The 13942-nt window shown below is 37.3% G+C and overlaps 1 protein-coding gene across 2 annotated transcripts in view; it reads right to left on the reverse strand.

Moving 5' to 3' along the window:
• ATP8A2 (ATPase phospholipid transporting 8A2) overlaps window positions 1-13942 on the reverse strand; it is a 625592-nt gene that overhangs the window by 173912 nt on the left and 437738 nt on the right. Inside the window, exon 28 of one of the 2 annotated variants that reach the window (XM_012809508.2) lies at window positions 7422-7496. The exons of the other annotated variant lie outside the window; for it this stretch is intronic. Within the exon in view, the coding sequence (XP_012664962.1) occupies window positions 7422-7496 (75 nt within the window). The remainder of the gene's footprint in view (window positions 1-7421; window positions 7497-13942) is intronic. 2 annotated transcript variants of the gene reach the window in all.

Below are 13942 nucleotides of genomic sequence, written 5' to 3' on the forward strand. Positions count from 1 at the left end.
GGAGAAGAGCTCACGCCAAGATCTAGAGACTGAGTACGTGGCCAGAGAAAGCCTTCCCCGCCTCTGCTAGGATCACACAGTGAGAGGTGTGGTGACCAAGGCTGGCAAAGGCTCACCCTCTTCCTTCAGCCCAGAGCAGAATAGAAGGTGCCCTGGGATTTGAGAGTTGAGAGTGCTACCAAGACTGCAAGCAGAAACTGATGTGCAGTTGCCTTGTGCATACAGCCCCCACTAGTTGTCTGTTTTGTGACTAAAAGGAGCTCCGATCAAACATCTCAGAATCTCCACACACTTTTCAGGGCTTACCTTCACCTCCACTGCTTTGCATCACTGCTAATATGATATCACGCATGTCTTTTTTCACCTGACTTTCTACTTCTCCCCACTTCAGATCCTGTCCTGTCCTCATCTCTAGGTTACAACGAAGCCCAGTAAGTGCTACGACTTTTCCACTCTGCCGTCCACTGTGTAACTGCGCGTGCACATGTGCAGTGTTGGAAATCGTGGTTTGTTTTACAGAAAGTGAACATGATATACATTTTGCTTCATTATAATTTTCTCGCTAAACAATATATCACAAAAAGCCCTCCAAGTCCCTTCAAATAATTCAAAGTCCAGATGTACCATTATTTTTTTAGCCATTCACCCGCTGATGTGCATTCATTTTATTCCCAGTTCTTCGCTACCACAAACATGGAACAAACATCTATAAATCATCATGACATATATAATTTTTCTTGTATTACTGAAATTCTTGTATTACCATATTCTTGTATTTCTTATATGGGAAGGAGGCCCAGCAGTAGGGTTACTGTATTTTTAATTTTACTAGATGTTGCCTGGCTGCTTTCAAAAAAGTTTCCGATCATTTTCTTCCCCCTGCCTTGCAAAAGACAACAGCACACTTCATCCTGATTCCCTATCATCAATGGTTACTATATTGGTCTTTTAATATTGTCCAGTCTGAAAAATTAAAGACATTAATTCTTACTTCAAAAAATTACATTTCCCCAACTACCAGAGTGTTTCATTAAATTTTTATATATTTGAAGTATGTGTGTGTATAGGTGTGTATATGTGTATGTTATTGTGTGTGTGTGGTATGTGTGTGTGTGTGTGTGTGTGTGTATGTGTGTGCGCACACGTTTGGATTTGCAATTCTATGAAATGTCTAGTCAGGGGCTTAGGCCCATTTTCTATCTATGGTTTATCCCCTTATAACATTTGTCTACTGAGTTTTAAAATGGTTTCTTTTTCCATATAAAAGCTTTTAATGTTTATTTTAATTAATTTATTTATTACTATATTGCTCAGGCTGGTCTTAAACTCCTAGGCTCAAGCAATTCTCCCACCTCAACCCACCTGAGTAGTTGGGACTACAGGAACTAGCGATATCATCTGGCTAATTTTTTTTCTTTTTTGTTAGACAGAGCCTCACTATGCTACCCTCTGTAGTGTGCTGTGCTGTCACAGCTCACAGCAACATCCAACTCTTAGTCCCACGTGATTCTCTTGCCTCAGCCTCCCAAGTAGCTGGGACTACAGGCACCTGCCACAACGCCTGGCTGTTTTTTTGTTGCAGTTGCCATTGTTGTTTAGCTGGCCTGGGCTGGGTTTGAACCTGCCAGCCTCGGTGTATGTGGCCAATGCTGTAGCCACTGTGATACGGGTGCTGATCCCATCTGGCTAGTTTTTAAAAAATGGTTTTAGAGATGGAGTCTTGCTACATTGTCCAGGCTAGTCTTAAACTTCTGGGCCAAAGCACTCAGTCTTCCCACCTCAACCTCCCAAGTAGCTGGTACTATAGACACAAGTTCATACAAGGACCTGGCAAAAAGCTTTTAATGTTTAAAGGGTCAAGAATAGCTTCTGAGTGTCCAATGGTGGTTATAGAAGTTTCCCTTTCTTGAAACTTAACGTGGTTTCAGAAGTGTCTTGTAGGATTATTACAGCCTTATTTTTCACATTCAAGTCTTTATTATATCTGGAATTAATTTTTATGAATGTATAAGAATCCAATTTTTTTCCAAATAAAGAGCTTTCTGTGAGAGCACAATTAATCCAAACTTTTCTCACTAAACTGAAAGATCATCTTTAACCTTTATCAACTTTTCACATAGTAGAATCTAAAACTGAGATCTCATTATAGAATCTCTCTGTTAATTATTTAGTTCTTTTCCAATGACACTGGTTGGCTGTGGTTGCTTTCTGGTAGAGTTGTATTTAGTAAAGACATGTCTACCCCATGACAGAATGTGCTGTGCATACTTATTCTCAAGTACTCATTAACTCCATTTATAATTTAATAAAATTTTACAATTTGTCCCCTTCTTCCTCTCCAAACAATCCCCCATTGGGATTGATTTTATGTGGCATCACATTAATTTACACATTAATTTTAGAGGGGTTGATTTTTTTATGATATTGGTTTCTCATATAAGGAAACAGTATGCTTTCCAATTGTTCAAATCTTAACTTATATACTTGAATAAAACTTTATTTTTTCACGTAGGCACAATAAAAATTATTCCTATCATGTATAATTTTAATTGCTATTTCAAAAGGAATTACTACATAATACCCAGTTTGTATTTTGTTTCTAGATGTCCATTGCTAGAGTGAAAAAGAAAAGCTATTAATCTAAGATAGACAAAAGTGATTTTTTTTTCTCTTTCTTCTTTTCTTTTTTTTTTTTTTAGATAGGGTTTTTCTCAGGTTGGAGTACAGTGGTATCATTATAAAAGCTCACCTCCAACTCCTGGTTTCAAGTGATCATCCTGCCTCAGTTTCCCAAAGTTCTGGGATTATATGTGTGAGCTATCACACCTGGTCCTGATTTTTATATATTTATCACTTATTTGGTCACCTTATAAAATTCTCTTATAATTGTAGTATTTTTCTATTACTATCTTTTGGGTTTCTAGATAAGTAATTATATATGAGCATATTTACATGGCCATATCATCTGTGAGCATATTTGTATAAGCACAGAATTTGTTCGTTGTTTTCTTAACATTTGTAATAGTTATTTAATCTTCCTGGCTGCTGCAAAAAGTTCCAAAACAGTGCTGAATTATATACTGATGGAAGGCATCTTAACTAATTCTTATTTAAAAGGATATAGTTATAGAATTTTACCATTTATGGCAACATGCAACTGTTTTTTGTAAATAGTATGGATTGTGGTTAACTGGCTTCTCTCTATTCCTCTTTGAGAGTTCTTATTTAGGAAATAGCAGCTGAATTCCTTCCAAACTTTTGTAGCATCTGCTGACTGGATCATTTATTTCTACTTTATTTTGTCGAGACAGTGATATTTAGAAAGGTTTTTTAATTTCAAACCTCCTTCCTATATGTCTGGAATAAATCATATTTGATCAAATACTTCATTATTTTATTACACAATTGCCCTCCGTTTGCTGATATTTAATTTAGAATTTTTGTGTTTATGTCTTTAAATGAGGTGGGCCCATAGTTTCCTTCTTCAAATTATGCTGGCTTGACAACAGGGTTGTTTTTCTATAACAGGCTTAATAACATACAGTTCTCTCTTCACTAAGAAATATATGAAATTTAGCTACAATTCACCTGATCCTGGTAGCATTTGTCCCTGGTGGCCTTTTAATCTCATTTCACTCACAAAATAAAATGATACAGAAATTTGACTATGCATATAGTGAGAACATAATGAGACAGCTGGGGGAGATGTGAGAGTTTCAAGACTATTTTAATGTTACTTAACTGCTATGAGAATTAAACTCAGAAACAGTGATTTGCTCCTTTAGCTGCCTTGGGGAATCAAGCATAAAGAAAAAATGCAGAAAAAAATTACTTTATCATAAGGACATTTGCACTCAAATGTTTATAGCAGCTCAATTCACAACTGCAAAGAGCTGGAAACAACCCATGAATGGGTTAATAAACTGTGGTATATGTATACCGCGAAATACTATCTAGCCATTAAAAAGATGGAGACTTTGTATTTACCTAGATGGATCTGGGGAACATTCTTCCTAGTAAAATGTCTCAAAAATGGAAAAACAAGCATCCCATGTACTTAATGCTAAGTTGAAACTAATAGATTAATAACTATATGCCCATACAAGAGAAAAACACAATTAAATTCAAGAAGGGCAGGCTGGCAAGTTCCCACCTAATAGCTACAACACAGGAGTATATTGGACAACTCGGACTTTATACCTTACAAAAGCAAACATTATAACCTCATCATATGTACCCTTACATTAATCTTAAATTGTTTTAAAAAAAAAAGAAGAAGAAGAAGAAAAATGCAGAAGAAGAAAAAGCAGGAGAGAAAGACTTCTTGAAGAAAATAGCAAGGGAGAATCCAGCCCAGCAGTGGGGATCACTAGCAAATGCCTTACACATTACAAACTGTCCTCTCAGGGTGGCGCCTATGGCTCAATGGGTAGGACGCCGGCCCCATATACTGAGGGTGGTGGGTTCAAACCCAGCCCCAGCCAGACTGCAACAAAAAATAGCCAGGTTGCAGGTGATGGGCACCTATAGTCCCAGCTACTTGGGAAGCTGAGGCAAAAGAATCACCTAAGCTCAAGAACTGGAGGTTGCTGTGAGCTGTGATGCCATGGCACTCTACCAAGGGTGATAAAATACGACTCTGTCTCTGAAAAAACAAACAAACAAACAAACACTATCCTTGCAGGGGGGTCTCTGGAGTGATACTGGCCTGGGAAATTTGTTGAATATGACATTACTGGGACAGTAACAGCACAACTGGAATATGGACCAATATAGATTAGATAATGGTATCCATGTTGGCTCAGCGCCCGTAGCTTAGGGAACCAGACACATACACCAGGGCTGGCAGGTTTGAACCCAGCCTGGGCCAGCTAAACAACAATGACAACTACAAACAAACAAACAAAAAAGCAACACAATTAAATTTAAGAAGGGCAGGCTGGTAAGTTGGGTATTGTGGCATGTGCCTGTAGTCCCATCTACTTGGTGGGCTGAGGCAAGAGAATTGCTTAAGCCCAAAAGTTTGAAGTTGCTATGAGCTGTGATGCCATGGTACTCTACTGAAGGGGACATAGTGAGACTTTGTCTCAAAAAAAAAAAAAAAAGTATCCATGTTAAAGCTTTCTGATTTGATTGTTATACTGTGGTTACCTAAAAGAAACATCTTGCAATTCTGCACTAAAGTATTAATTTAAATTAATTAAAGGGGCAACACACACCCTGCTGGTTCAGTGTCTGTGTGCACCAGTGTAGGCACAAGTGTGAATAGAGAGAATGCAAATGGGGACAAAATGCTAATAATTGATAAATCTGGGTGAAGGGTACAAAGAAGTTCTTTGTATTCTTTTTTCAACTTTTCTCTAAGTTTCAAAGTATTTCATGTAAAAGTCATCAGAACAGCTTCCATGGAGGCAAACCTCATGCCCTGAATGTCATCTGTGCCTTGCCCCCCAGCATGACTGATTCTGGATGCCAGGGACCCTTGTGAGCCCACTTAGCAGTTCCCTGACCTTCCCACTGGTTCGTCCCACCTGCCAGCACCCCTTGGCAGCCGGCTTCAATGCCTGCACTGTGTTAAATTTGGCCCATTTCACTTCTGAAATATACTTCTCTGCCACAAGGTCAAAAACCTCACATATTCCCAGCCCCAGCAGTCAAATGTCCCTGTGGGTCTTAAGGTTTAATGTGTATAACAATAACTAGACAATTTTGTTTAAAATTCAGTATCTCTGAGATACTCTTTGTTAGGCTGAGATAGGATTTAGGAATCTGCATTTTTTCCCATCGATCCTAATTCTTGGGTGAGTGGTCTGGGGCCTTATTTTGATCAACACTGCTCTCTAGTCTATCAGCATTTGGTGTGTAGTAAGCATTCAAAAAATTCTGTTGGATTAATTTGAGTTACCCAAGGCTGTATGAGCATGGAAATAGGGCTACAATCCACTGATTCTGAGTGCCGGTGACAAGCATTCCATCCTGTCTTTGGCTCTGCAGCATGGGGTCCTACACATCAGTGTCCTGTTATAAAACAGGTACGTGGCATACATTTGTGTGAAGTGTCAACTCCAGGACACTTAAACACTGAATAATTACAGAACCATTTCCCCTTCCCCCCAAGTGGCTGCATAACTCTAACCTACTGGAATTAAGTTTCAAGTCCTGCAGAGTTAGCAGTCTCTGATCGCCTTACTACACAAAGGGGAGGCCCTTGAGTCCCTATCCATAGCATAGGCAGTTAGAGTACCTTTTCTAGCACAGAAAAAAAAAAAAAGGTTCAGTGTGTGTGTGCACTTTCATCTTTTAGGCCATCAGTATCTGCAAGGAAGAGGTGCACTCTTCCCCAAGTAAGAGTTACCAACTCACCAGCACAATTTAAATTCCACATCCAACTCCAGGCTTGAAGGTGTCTGAGTGCACACATCTCACCCACTTAACCTTGTAAGACACACAGGGGCAGGGCAAGCTGCTATATTCAGCATTTTATACCCAGCATCCAGCAGAAAGGAGCACGGAATGCACAGATGACTTAAATATCCAGCCACCAAGGGATGTATACACTGTACATATTTATAGCTCCTCATATCACGTCATTGCATGTCTGGTGACTTCCACCTATATGCATCTATGATGGCTGCTTCACAATATAAACTTTCATGGAGCAGAGGCTGCCTGAGTTAGGGTTCAGTGCGAGTGGGAGAATGTGACTCAAGAAACCAGCCATTCTGGGGTCTTGAGAGCACTCCGATGCAAGCCCCTTAGTGCGTCCTGCCAGTGAAACAAAAAGCAAGAATGCTAGGCAGCTACTGAGTCATTTTAGCTTATAGATTTTATTTATTTCTAGCTTTTGTATTCATTACAGCCAAGTAATAAAAAAAGAACATGGAAATCATGAAAAGTACCAGATGAGCAGATTACCATCCTCCACAGTAGCTGGAAGTCAGAATTCATTATTTCAGCTCTGACTGTGGAAGAAACATTCTTCCAGAAGGACAGATACTCTTTCAAGAAGGGCAAGAAACACGCTAGATTGCATACTCTCTATTCATACCTATGTTTAAGAATTCAGAACCAAAATAATGAAGCAGAATGAGTTCAGATGTTCAGAAATTTTTACTTGAGCTAAAAACATGAAAATGTTGCATGTGCATTTAGTAAGGGGTAGGGTAACAAGGGTCCATTATCAAGATATATGGGTTAATAATTTCATGGGGTTATTCAAGAATGATCTGCTATGATTGAAACCATGTGTGGAGAGTTTGGGCTTCTGCAGGATGTGTCACAGCAACAAAGGGCCTAAAGATGTATTTGTACTGCCTGCTAAGTATACAGATGATTGACTTAGATACACTTCCCAGACATAAACAGTGAAGGAATGTCGCTGAAGTTCTGCATGCTATCAGATAGAGATGAAGAATGCTTACCACATTGTACAAGCCGATGCACCAGCGTTCAAATAAAATCTGCCCAGAAAATCCATTAACAAAGGCGAACCAGAGCTGAAAAAGAAGAAAGTTCACGAAGTTTTATATCAATATTGACCTAAATGTTTCCATTCACTGAACAAGTAGCAGGGAATGTGGACCACCAGCTGGACACAGCTGTTAAGGAATAATGAGCCCCAGGGCTGTAGCAGTGGTTCTTTCATAAAATATATATGACCAATATCACAAGGATCAATATTTTAAGGAAAATTTACACTTAAGGCATGCATCTGTTTTAGGAGGTAATATTTTATACATGTTTACAGAAAAACAACTTACATTCAATTTCTAACTAAAAGGTTTTATGTTAACACTTTCTCATTGACCAGAAGACTCTCAACTTCACGTTCTTTTTTCCTATAAAGTTGATTTGATAAATATGACTAGTCTTTGTAGGACTTTCAAATAAGTAAACATCATAAATAAAAGACAACAAAAATCCCTCTGTTGGTCACGTATGTTCTTAGTTCATAAAATACTGACCTTCCTTAATTGTATGTCCATTTACCACCTCAACAAAGGTCAAAACACATGGTCAAATCACCTGAGTCACACGGGATGTAGAAATAAATTAAATATAGACTGTTCTTTACACTTTCACGCAGTCTATAATTCTAAATGATTAAGCAAGACTGACATAAAAACAACCACAGAGCAAAGTGCCAATACATGATAGTGCTGCACGACAAGGGGATAAAAGAATATCAGATGAGTTCAGACAGCCCAGGGGTGACTGAAGACAACATAGGCATCGGCAGTGGAGAGGAGGACAGGGCCAGCCATCGGAGGGCAGAAACCTGACTTAGAAAGGAGCAGGCAGAAAATATAGAACACAAATGTTGCTGCTTAAAATTCAGTGAAATTTATACACAGTGATCAGATTCCAATGACTTGGGCAAACTTTATAAACTACCCTGTACAAATCACAGAACCTACTTTAGTGGAATAAAATCATGAGAGACTAGCCCTGTTCATAGGACCTTACCGGCAACACAGCACAGCTATGCCAAGATGACCTGAGTTGAGATGGACTCTGGTACTGAAAATAGTTATTATAGAGTCAGATTTTTCAAAATCAGTTTCTTGACTCTACCAGACAAAGTTTCCTGAGATGGGAATTGTTGCCTGTGCTGCCCTGTGCACAATTTTGGGCACAAACAGGGACTGGCCAAGTCTCAGTGGAATCAAATCCAATGTCTCCATTCAGTTGCTGGATAGAGTTCTCCTTCACTGTGAATACACTACAAACCACTGAACAGTACACTTTAAATGAATGAAATATACAGGCATGCAAATCGCAGCTCAATAAAGCTGTTTTAAAAACAAACAAAAACAAATTTTTCCTTGAATACAGATTTCATCATGGCATTCCCCAGTCAAAGAAACCTACTCGGGCTTCCTCCTAAATCCAAGATAAGCTTGCTGACTTTCAAAAATCCTTCCACATGCCTATTCACTCTCTAAATTTTTTTATTTTTAAAACCTTTTAATTTTATTGTAAATTGGAAGTTTATAATTATATATATTTATGGGATACAAAGTGATGTTAAGATTTACAAATACGGTGTAGAATAATCAGATCAAACTAAACAATACATCTATCCCCTCAAATACTTATTTTTCTGAGGCAAGAACATTTGAAATGCGATGTTGAAAATACTGTTTTTATTCTTTCTCCTTTTTTAGGGACATTTCTAACACCTTAACTCTTAACAATCTTAAAATGTATAATACACTATTATATTCACCAAGCTGTGCTCAAAAAACAAAACATAACCAAACAAAAACTTATCCCTCCGTCTAGCATTTTGCCTCCTTTGACCACCATCTCCCCCTTCTCTCTGTGCCCACTCTTCTACATAGGAGCTGGCAACTTCTCTCCTATTCACTCCATTTCAACTCTCCTCCAAGAGGTCTGGCTATTCTCAATGAAGAAATACTGGTGGAGAACAAATATCCAGAGATTCGTGCTCTGTTTTGTGTTTGAAAAATTCTTACAACACCTATTCAAATATCAGACATCCCTAAAGCCACAATTTCAATCCTACTCTCTCCCTATCACTGGAGGTCTTGGCAATCAATATTTCCACCAATCTGGATGTACATCTGATTCAAAGGAATGTGTAAATTATTTCAAGGATTTTACCTTAATTTTCCCAAGATTGTGTTACAAGTCTTGAGTTCTTCTAGTCAACCAATTGAGCAAACACTGATCAATATTTAATGAGCACTCAATTAACTGACATCCAGTTAGTCTGTTGTCTTGTTGAAGGTGTAGCAGTATTTCTACTGTTCTGCCCTCCTTAACATCACCCCAAATAGCAAAAATAATTAAAAATAGAAAAGAAATAGTCATTTCCAAGGAAACTACAAGTATCCTTAACACAGCTACAAATGACACAGGAGAGACACTGGTTACGTATTCATAGCAGAAGATATCAGATCAGAGAGAATGCCAACAGCACACACAACCTACACATTAAAACAGAGTAAAAAAATTCCACAAAATAGGTGAAACAACTCAAGAAATGGCTGACATAGCTCTTATTTAGAGGTAAAATATAGAGGTAGAGGCACACAGTGGCAGAGGTCTCTAGGTGGATTCAGCACAGCAGGTACACTGAAGCTGAAGGGCAATTAATGCATAGATGCCTTTCTTTCCCCTCCTTTTCCCAGGAATCAAGGAGGGAAAACAGCTGGGTACAATAGGAAGCATCAATAGCAATGAACTTGACAGACACTGGTCAAGGTGAACTGAAAAGAAAAAAATGCAAAATATCCAGCAGACAACCTATAACATACAGAAATTCCCCATGAGACACATAAGCCTCCTCTTCTAAGGGGAAGTATGGAAGCAAGGGAGGTGTTTCCTAATGCAAAGTGATAGGAGACCAGTGAAGAGACAAGAAAATTGGATAAGAAATTATTCTGAGGCAACTTTTAAGCTTTCCTACCCAGAAATGTTTAAAAATTCACAGAATAAAATAAAAGAACATGACGAATGTATATGAGATATTCTTCATAGAATAATGAGGGCACAGGGCAGAAGAAAATTTTAAACATCGTTGGCGAGCCTAAAAGAGCTAACAATATTGACCTGGGAGAAGAATTTATGAAGAAGACCCCATTGGCAATTGTAGCAACACCAAAAATAAATAAAAGGGACATGATCAAGCTAAAACGCTTCTGCACAGGTAAGGGTAAAACTAAAGCAAAGAGACAGCCTTCAGAATGGGAGAAGATATTCACAGGTTACAAATTTGACAAAGGCCTAATAACCAGAATCTACAGAGAACTCAAACTAATCAGTAAGAAAAGAGCAAACAATCCCATTTCTCACTGGGCAAGAGACATGAACAGAACCTTCTCCTAAGAAGGCAGAAAAATGGCCAAAAACACATGAAAAAATGCTCATTGTCCCTAGTCATCAGAGAAATGCAAATCAAAACCACCTTCAGATATCACCTAACCCCAGTAAGAATAGCCCACATCACAAGATCCCAAAGCTGCAAATGTTGGCATGGATGTTGAGAGAAGGGAACACTTTCATACTACTGGTGGGATTGCAAACTAACACAGTCTCTTTGGAAGGAAATATGGAGAATCCTCAAAGAGCTAAAAATAGATCTTCCATTTGATACTACAATCCCATTAGTAGGTATCTACCCAGAAGAAAAAAAAATCACTATGCCATAGGGACATTTGCACTAGAATGTTTATAGCAGCTCAATTCATAAGCACAAAGATATGGAAACAACCTAAGTCTCCATCAACCCAGGAATGGATAAATAAACTAGAATACTATTCAGCCACAAAGAAAGATGGAGACTTCACATCTTTTGAATTTACCTGGAAGGATTTGGAGAATGTTCTCCTAAGAATGGAAAAATAAGCATCCAATTTAATATTTAATTTAATATTAATATGAAACTCATAAACATCTACATGCCCACAGCAGAGAAAAACATATTTAAATTCAAGAATGGGAGCTAAGGGGGAGGCAGTGTGGTAAGCTCTCAGCTAGTGGGTACAGTGTGGAGTATATGGCACAGCTCCTGGGTGAAAGGCTCAACTGAAACTTGGACTTGACCTAAAAAATGCAAACAATGTAACCTAATCGGTGTGTACCCTTATATTGATCTGAAATTTAAAAAAGAGCTAATGAGAATGTATTTCCTTGAAATAAAGGTTAAAATAAGGTGTGTAAGATATCAAAGAAGGAGACAAGCAGAGAAAGTGTTACCAGTTAAAGCCACATAAAGGGAAATAAAAACCAGAATTGACAATGCGGAAAGCACACCTAGAAATAGGTAGGAAATACTTGAGCAAACAAAGCCCAGCAAAGACAAAAGTTTAGTAATGATATCTGGAGAAAGTGGTAGAGTTAGAAGCCTTTAAAGATAATAACATAAAGTTACAAAAAAAGAGATGCTTGTATTAAAAAAAAAAATAGAACAAGTAGCATGGGGGGAAAGTGTTCAGAGAAAAAGCAGGAGAAAAAGTTCAGAAGTACTCTGAAACCTTCATCATCCAATAGGGTATCTTTTGTTCTAGGAAACAAAACAAACGACGGATACAAAAAAAACTAACACCCACATATACCTGGCTATAGAAATTTAAAGAGCTTCACAATTTTACAAGTCAAGTCTTCAGTATGCTTAAGCAAAAAAAGCAATTAACTTACAGGGGGGAAAAATCAATCTGGTATCTTATTTCTCTCTAGTATAACACCATACCAGAAGGAAGTAGTGAATGTTTGCAGGTCCTCAGGGAAATAATACATGACAGGAGTTTTAGCAAAAGATAGAAACCAAGGAAACATCAAAAGATGAACAATTAACATAAAATGTGACGACAGAAGTAATGCTAAATATGTGTGTTATATTAATAGCAAAACATTCTAAAAGCTCAGGTGTGTAAAAAATTAAAATCTAAAATATATGCTACATATAAGAGAAACGTGTCAAACAAACATGAACTAGAGAGGCTATTCAAATAAGATCAAATTTATAACCCTACTTACAAACCCTACATGATGGAGCCCCCCACCCATCTTTTTGACAACATTGCCTCCCCCCAACTAGGATACAAAGCCCCTATCCTTGAGCCCTTCACCCAGGGGGTGTGCTGTACCTAATAAATGCAAACAGTGTAATCTAATCATTTGTACCTTCATATTAATCTCAAATAAATTCTGTTTCTAATAAAGAAAAAATAGTCCCTATGGTTCCTTTTAAGCTGCAAGTACGAACAGGCCCAGTGGGTCCTTTCAAGTAGCTTTATTATTTTACAGCCAAATATTAGCATTTATGTCAACAGCATTTGTTTAATATGCCATCTTTATCTCACATGTTTGAAATGCTCATTATCATGTGATAAATTGTCCATAGTATGGAAAAAATTATGTAGTATTTCAGTCTCTACATATGCAAATTAATTTCATGTCTTAAATATTTAAACACAAAAAACAAAACTCTGAAAGCACAGAACAAAACATAAAAAAAAAAAAAACCCTCATTATGTTGCATGTGAAAATGCATCTCTGCAAGACAATAAACTCAGAAAGAGGATAAATTTGAAACAAGCCAGTTAGTTTCTAGAGAGAAAAATATCAGTAATGTTTAAAGAAAACTGACGAACAGTACCCAAATATACATAACATCTATAGAAAAAAGACCTAATTTCCTTAATAGATAAATAGTTCTTAAAATGAAAAAGAAAATACCCTACAAGCTTCTAAGAAAGGGGACAAAGAGTACGTGTAGTAGATCACAGGAGAAAAAAAAAAAAACACCACCTAGAAATACCAGAAATCCCTTTTATTTTGATTAAACACACACACCAAAAGGGATATCACTTGTTACTTATCAGATAGGTAAAGATTTGAAAGTTTGAAAAAAAAAAAAAAGATTTGAAAGTTTATAACCTGGGGGAAATAGCTTCTCTAATAACCAGTTGGTAATATAGTGTCTATAAATATGTTGAATGTCACTTCCTTTTGATCTAGTGATTCTACTTGCAGGAAAATACTCTGAATTACATCAAAACTATAATCATGCGGGATTCCATGAATACAAGAGTGTGGTATTATTTAGAAAAAAATGACAATCTGCATATACATACATTGATAGCTGGTTTAAGACGTTTTAATTCATCCATGTAATGGAAGAGTATGCTGACATTTATAAATCCATATGTACTGTAATACCAAAATCTCAAAGATACATTAAAATGAAAAAATAAGGATGTAAGTTATAGAATGATCATAATTGTGCAAAATCAACAAACATACTCATATACGTATGCCGTCTTTCTGGAAGACCTAAGAGATCATTACTATTCATTACCTCCCAATAGTGTAAAAGGGAGATTTTACTCATCTTGCTTCTGTTTTGAACTTTCTAAACATGTTCATATTTTATTAATATAACTATTTCAAGCAGTAATTCTCAGATGGGATA

The sequence above is a fragment of the Otolemur garnettii genome, unplaced genomic scaffold (assembly GCF_000181295.1).
Source record: "Otolemur garnettii isolate 467f Iridium unplaced genomic scaffold, OtoGar3 scaffold00106, whole genome shotgun sequence".
Taxonomy (NCBI): Eukaryota; Metazoa; Chordata; class Mammalia; order Primates; family Galagidae; genus Otolemur; species Otolemur garnettii.